This window comes from Lactuca saligna, chromosome 4 (assembly GCF_052625555.1).
Source record: "Lactuca saligna cultivar CGN05327 chromosome 4, ASM5262555v1, whole genome shotgun sequence".
NCBI lineage: Eukaryota > Viridiplantae > Streptophyta > Magnoliopsida > Asterales > Asteraceae > Lactuca > Lactuca saligna.
Genome location: NC_136420.1, coordinates 26,102,573 through 26,110,000, shown reverse-complemented (window position 1 = coordinate 26,110,000; position 7,428 = coordinate 26,102,573). Strand labels below are relative to the sequence as shown.

Here is a 7,428-nt window from a genome sequence, read left to right as displayed (position 1 = left end):
AAATATAATATATGATTTAATGTTATTTATAGTTGTTGTTATTGTTAATTATATATTTTTTTAATTTATTTGCTTAACGTTTAAATTTCTATCGTTGTAATTATTTAAAACATAAAAAAATTGATTTTAAAGGTAACAATATAATCATTTATATAAAATTATTTTTAACTATTTTATTGTAAATTATTTTAAGCTACTTATTTAAAAACTTTTAATGATTATAAAAATATCTTTAAGAAATATTTTAGTTAAATTGATATTGTAATTTAGTTTTTGAATTTAGCACTACAATTTATAATTTTTAACTATTAAAAAACTGTTCTTTTGGCTTTTTAAATGGAACTGAAATTTATATTAAAGTTATAACTTTAAACTGATAATGGTTTACATACAACAACATATTAAATCTGATAAATTAAATATAATACATTAAAAGTTAAAGACATAACTTTATAAGTAGAAGTAAAAATATTATTTTAATATTAAAATTTATTTTATTTATGATTACACTTTAGGTTTGATACTTACTTAACATTATTAACCAACTTATAATTATTATTAAAAAAGACACTACAATTTATAACTTTTAACTATTTACAAAATATTCTTTATATTGTTTAAGTTGAACTAAATTTTATATTTAAATTGATATGGTAATGTTATATTTAAATTAACAATTTACGTATTTTATAGAAACTGTTCAAAAGTTGTTGCTTTAAAATGATAATGGTTTAGATACAACAACATATTAGACCTAATAAATTAAGTATAATGTGTTAAAAGTTAAAAACATAACTTTATAAATAGAAGAAAATATATTCTTTTAATATTAAAATGTATTTTATATATGATTACACTTTAGGTTATATATTTATTTAACCTTATTAACCAACTTATAATCATTATTATAAAGATATTGAAAAGTCGTGGTAGTTTCAAATGAATGTGGTGAAAGAAGAAATGCTTCATTTATAATAATAATAATAATAATAATAACACAAAGAAGACATAGTTCACTCAACGATTGCCTTTGGGTTCCGAACTCCATATGGGGAAGGAGCGTTGTTGTTTGCAAGGTCTCAATTATTTACACGGACTCACTTCTTGGTCAATTTGTGGGTATTTTCTGATCTATAAACCGTCCCTAACTAATGATCGGCTCATGTTTGAGGATGATGAATCACTTCATGTCGAACTGTTGCCAATAAACTTTCTGGCCTCATATGAGGATGGAAAACTGGAGCATTTTTTGCATCGATGGATGAAGAATTGCGAACATAAGAATTTCCGGTTGACCAATTTTGATGTGTCCTAATGATAAAAAAAGATTATGGTTAACATAATTCATGTGGCTAAATACTCACAAAATTATCCATGATGAAAATTAAGTACCTGTCTATTATAAGTTATGGTCATGTTTTAATGTAGTATAGGGTAATAAAAATTATAGACAAAATTATATAAATGGTCCCTGTTGTTTACAAAAGGTCACAAAATCAGTCCATGCTAATTTTTTTGATGAACATGGTCGGCCTGGTTTCCAAAACTTGCATGAATGATCCTTTTTGCTAGCACCGTTAGTTTTAGTCCGTTAGTGTGATCGTAATTTGATGTTTTTAAGTAGCAGAGATTGAGTTTATGACAAAAATAAACCATAGAGACGATTTATTTAATTGTTTATATATTTTAATTTTAAGAGTTTGTGGCTTTGCCACACCTTTACTTTTTAAAACTTCAATTTTACCTTTCACTTTGAACTTTGTAAAATGTTATTTTCATCCTTTCATTTTTTAAACTGTCATATTTATCTCTCATATTTTGTATAGTTTGATTTTACAAAATAACTTTGTTGGTTAACCTAGAAAAACTATTTTTTTTCATTTTTATTTTATATACATGTTAGTCTAAATTCAGGGTGGTCCACGTTTCGACATGAATTTAGAATTTTTGTTCGTTAACTCTTTTTTTACGTTTTTGTGTTTATTTTATATACGTTTCTACATATGAGTCGCGTCATATATAATAACTTTCATTTGTTAATTTAAAAAACTATTTTTTACGTATTTATTTTTATGTGTGTGTCGGTATAAATTCAAGGTGGTAAATGTTTCAACGTAAATTTAGAACTTCTGTTAGTTATTTTTTGAATCTAAATTTTTTTTGTTTATGTAGGTATCCGTTTAAATTCGAATCATATATAATAAATTTCGTTCGGTAAGTTAAAAAAATGAAATTTGTCTATGTTTCTATGTAATTTTTATTTTTTGTGCTTGAATCTATATATATTTCATATGTATGAGTTGCATCACATATAATAATTTTTGTTTGTAACTTAAAAATAAACTAAAAGGTTACGTGTTTATTTTTATGTACGTGTCGGTATAATCGAAGATGGTTACATTTTGACATATTAGATGTAAATTTAGAACTTTCGTTCATTAATTATAAAAAAAACTTAATTGCTTTTTGTATATGTACGTGTCGGTATAAATTCGAATTCGTCTATTGCTTGACGTCGAAAACATAAAAAATCCTTCAAACACAAAAATAAATAAATAAATAACAAACAAACTACATCAAAATATAGACAAAAAATTACCACGAAACATAAACACCTCAAATTTAAACCGACAAGTGTATACAAAAACAAGTAAGTTTAAAAAAATAATAATAATAAAATAAAATAAACGAATGAAAGTTTAAAATTTACGTTGAAACGTTTATCACCTTGAATTTATACGGACACATACATAAAAATAAAGACGTAAAAAACTAGTTTTCTTCAGGTTAACAAACAAAAGTTATTATATATGACGTGAATCATACGTAGAAAATGTAAATAAAAATAAACACAAAAACGTAAAATCATATATGTCGAAACATAGACAAAGTCGAATATAATACGTTTTTTAAAGTTAACAAATGGAAATTCTTATATATGGCATGACTCAAACGTAGGAAACATAAGTAAAATTAAACATGAAAACGTAAAAAAAATATATTGAAACGTAGATAAACTTGAATTTATAATGATACATGCATAATTTAAACAAGTTTTTTTTATTTATTTAAAGAATTACCGAACTGAAGCTTTAAAATCATGTCGAAACATTGACCACCTTGGATTTATAACATATATATATATATATATATATATATATATATATATATATATATATATATATATATATATATATATATATATATATATATATATATATATATATATACACACACACACACGGAGGATAAACAAGATAGTTTAAAAAATGAAGGGATGATAATAACAAAGGATGATAATAGCATTTTACAAACTTCAAAGGAAATGGTGAAATGAAAATTTTAAAAGTAAAATGGGAAAGCCAAAAACTTTTAAACTTTAAATATGAAAATAATTACATAAATGCTCTTTATGGTTCACCTATTGTCACAAACTTAGTCCCATCTATTTAATAAAATACCAAATTACCCTTACACCAATGGATTAAAACTAATGGTGTTTGCAAAAAGGATCATTCATGCAAATTTTGAAAATCATAAGGTGTATGCTTGTAAAAAAAAAGTATGAAGTGAGTTTGTAATCTTTTGTAAACCATAGCATTATTTATCTAATTATTTCTAAATTATATTACCATTTAAAGATACTTGTGTCCATAAATGATAAAATAACATGCTAATAGAACTTCGTATAGCTATAGGTTCTTCAATAATCATATTTTAAAAAACATTATATTATTATAGCAAATTAACAACTACAGTTTAATTAATTGTATGTCTAAAATAGAAACAATAGTGTATATATATATATATATATATATATATATATATATATATATATATATATATATATATAGTTAGTTTAATGTGAGACGGCCTAATTTTGTGAGACCATGAGATGCAATTCTAGACCTTCATTTGTTAGATAAAGTAAAAAAAAAAAACATTTTTAAAATGCAAAATAATTGAAAATTTTTGAATTTTTTTTTCTAAATATTTTTGGAATTTATATTTTTCAATATATATATATATATATATATATATATATATATATATATATATATATATAATACCAAAAAAATAAAAAATAATAAAAATACATTTTTTTACATATTCTAGTAGAATAAATATAATATGCTACATATCTGTAAAATCTAATATAATGTTTTAACATTCTAAAAATCGCATTAGAATATTTACAGTGTAATATTCTATTAAAATATTTCACGTATTTTTTCAAAAAAAAAAAGCGGTAATTTTTTTCTATTATTTTTTATTTTTTTAGATAATTAAAGTTCTGAACATAATAATTAAAAGAAGAATTTTTGGATTTTTCCTTTTATTTTGCATTTTAAAATTATTTGTAGATTTTGTCTCACGGTCTCACAAAATGAGCATGATATCAAATAAATCTGAGCTTATATATATATATATATATATATATATATATATATATATATATATATATAGGCTCATTTGAGACAATGCTAATAATTTAAAAATGAAAAATAAAAAGAAAAATCAAAAAATTCTTTTTTTAATTATTATTTTCGTATTTTTGATTACCATAAAAAATAAAAAATACCGTTTTTTTTTTAAAAATACGTAAAATATTCTAATAGAATATTAAACTGTAAATATTCTAATGTGATTTTTGAATGTTCAAATATTCTACTAAATTTGCCAGATATGTAGACTATTATAATATTCTATTATAATATGTAAAAAAATGTATTTTTTTAAAAAATTTTGGTATATTTTTAATTCTTTTATTTTTGGAAAATATAAATTGCAAAAATAATATTTGAATTTTTTTTTTCGAATTTTTTTAATTATTTTGCATTTTAAAAATGTTTTTTTATCTAGGAAATGAGTGGCTAGGAATGTTTTTCATAGTCTCACAAAATTAGGCTATCTCACATGAATTTAACTATATATATATATATATATATATATATATATATATATATATAATTTATTAATTTTTTCTCTAAAAACAATCATCTATATATAAACAAAGTGTACTGAGATTTCAAGTTTTATCCTCTAAAAATAGAAATCTCTAATGATAAAATATTATTCTTACATTTTCAATAGAATTACCATTTGTACTTTAATGATTCCTTTGAACCATTATCTCTCTCTCTCTCTCTCTCTCTCTCTATATATATATATATATATATATATATATATATATATATATATATATATATATATATATATATATATATATATATATATATATATATATATATAACTGTTTTTAGTGGATGACATATATTCTCCTATTCTTAACTTTTTTTTGTTAGTTAGATTGTGTGACGATGAATGACTATGGTTTAATTGATCCGCGATGTCTAAATTATAATCAATTGTCAGTTTGAAAATTTTTGGCGTGTCCAAAGGATAACAAATGTTATGTTAACATAAGTTTATGCAGCCAAGTAGACAATAAATATCCACAATGAAAATAAATTGCGTGTCTATAATGATTTATAATCATGTTTTCATTTAATATGCGTTGTATTTCCTATTAAAGATACTTGTGTGTCAAAATGATAAAACTATCATGCTAATAAAACTGTGTGACTAGATTATGTAATAGTTGCATTTAAAAAACCATTATGTGACTATAGCAGATTTACAACTACAATTTAATTAGTTGTCTATATCTCTTTTTGATTGAAAATTTTAATTGGGAAAAAAGTTTTCAGGTTTTCGTGAACTCATGTGGTTTCTATTTATACCAAATTACTTACTGACACACTTATTTGTATGTGTATGTGAGGGTATACACTTGAAGTTCAAATTTTTTTTCTGATTTTTGTTCTCATGGGCGTGAGTCATCGTTTCGTAATGCAGAATGTCTATTTTAAGTAAAATCTGAGTTGTAAGAAAGAAGAAAATGTGACACAGGTCATGTGAGAGTTCACATTATAATCACACCAATAGTGGCTGTGGATGTCACCAATTACACCTTACATGAATACTTCCGGTAACCATATATTTTTTCTCTCTCTCTTGATAAGTGTTCACTTTCGTGTGTATCTCGACTTTCAAAAGATTAACATCATAAAGGGATACTTTATTAGCTGATAAAAAGGAAGAAACATTGAAAGATGGCTTCAGGATCTTTTCCACCTTACAAAGGAGTTCATAATACTCAGATCATGATGAACTCTCATCAAGAGCCGAACCTCATGCTGCCAATCTCCTTAGTTCCATCCCATCATCATCCTCCTATTGCTCCCATGGAGCAAAGAAATGACCCAGGCTCCTCATGCAAGTTCTTCAACTTTTGTTCTATTTTACCAAATAATCTTCGCATTTTTGTACTTTAAAATTGCTATAAAGGAGGAAAGAAAAATAAAATTCAATTCACGAATTTTGTTTTGTATTTTTTTTTTCATCGAATTCTTGCAATTGAATTGAGAGATTAACATGGGCGTTTTCAATCAATTTCGTTATTTTATTAATGTACACATATTTATGACTCTTAAATTCTTATTTGGCATTTTGGTTCTTTCATGATAGATATTGAAGTAGTAGAAGTATCTGCCGCCACTCTACTTGACGCACATAGGTATGTTTGTAATTACTGCCACAAAGGGTTCCAAAGAGAGCAGAACTTGACACTTCACAAGCGAGTCCACAATCTTCCATTTCATCTCAAAACAAAGGCTGCAAAGGATGCAATGCCTAAAAAGGTGTATATATGCCCTGAGGTCACCTGCATCAACCACCACCCTTCTCATGCTTTGGGAGATTTCGGTGGTCTCAAGAAACATTATTTAAGGAAACACAGTCACGACAAAAAACACAAGTGCGATAACTGCTCCAAGACTTACGCAGTTGAGTCCGATTTGAGAGCACATGTGAAAAATTGCAGCTCAAAAAGGTACATTTGTCAATGCGGCGCCCGATTCTCGAGGTATGGCTTAATCAACTTCCATTTGCTTTATAAAGTATAGATTTTGTGATCTATAAATAAGTAAAAGGGCACTAGTTTTTCTAAGAATGGAAGCTTTTCTAAAATGTTTTATTTCTTTAAAAATTCCGTTCTTTTGATTATTTTGTGTCCATTTTTAAAGATAAAAATTTGTCTAAACTTGTCGAAATGGCATGTCTAGAAAGGAACTCATTAATTACTAGTTTATTAAACTTTTTAATTACATTAATTGAGATACTTTTATTGCTCTCGTTTTTATTCCTAAATGGGCTGTCGGGTCAGGAAAAAAACCGAGTTGTATGAGAACGAGGATTTCATAACTGTACTTATGAAATCATAAATTTCCTTGAATCATTCTCTGATTTAAAACCAGCTATGTAAACGGAAGCGTGCTCCTGTTGTCTACTAAGATCCCAAAATCTCTATTATCCCTTAGACAAAGACTAGAAATAGACAGTGAGTGGGTAGATTAAGGTTTGCAG

At 24.8% G+C, this 7,428-nt stretch overlaps 2 protein-coding genes across 2 annotated transcripts in view; both read left to right on the top strand.

Moving 5' to 3' along the window:
• The window catches only part of LOC145041412 (uncharacterized protein At4g15970-like), a 24,795-nt gene extending 18,171 nt beyond the window's left edge, over window positions 1-6,624 (top strand). The window contains exon 5 of the mRNA XM_078989478.1: window positions 6,532-6,624. The gene's annotated coding sequence lies outside the window, so the exon portion shown is untranslated. The remainder of the gene's footprint in view (window positions 1-6,531) is intronic.
• The window catches only part of LOC145039398 (uncharacterized), a 28,275-nt gene that overhangs the window by 6,740 nt on the left and 14,107 nt on the right, over window positions 1-7,428 (top strand). The window contains exon 3 of the mRNA XM_078987462.1: window positions 6,532-6,928. Within this exon, the coding sequence (XP_078843588.1) occupies window positions 6,532-6,928 (397 nt within the window). The remainder of the gene's footprint in view (window positions 1-6,531; window positions 6,929-7,428) is intronic.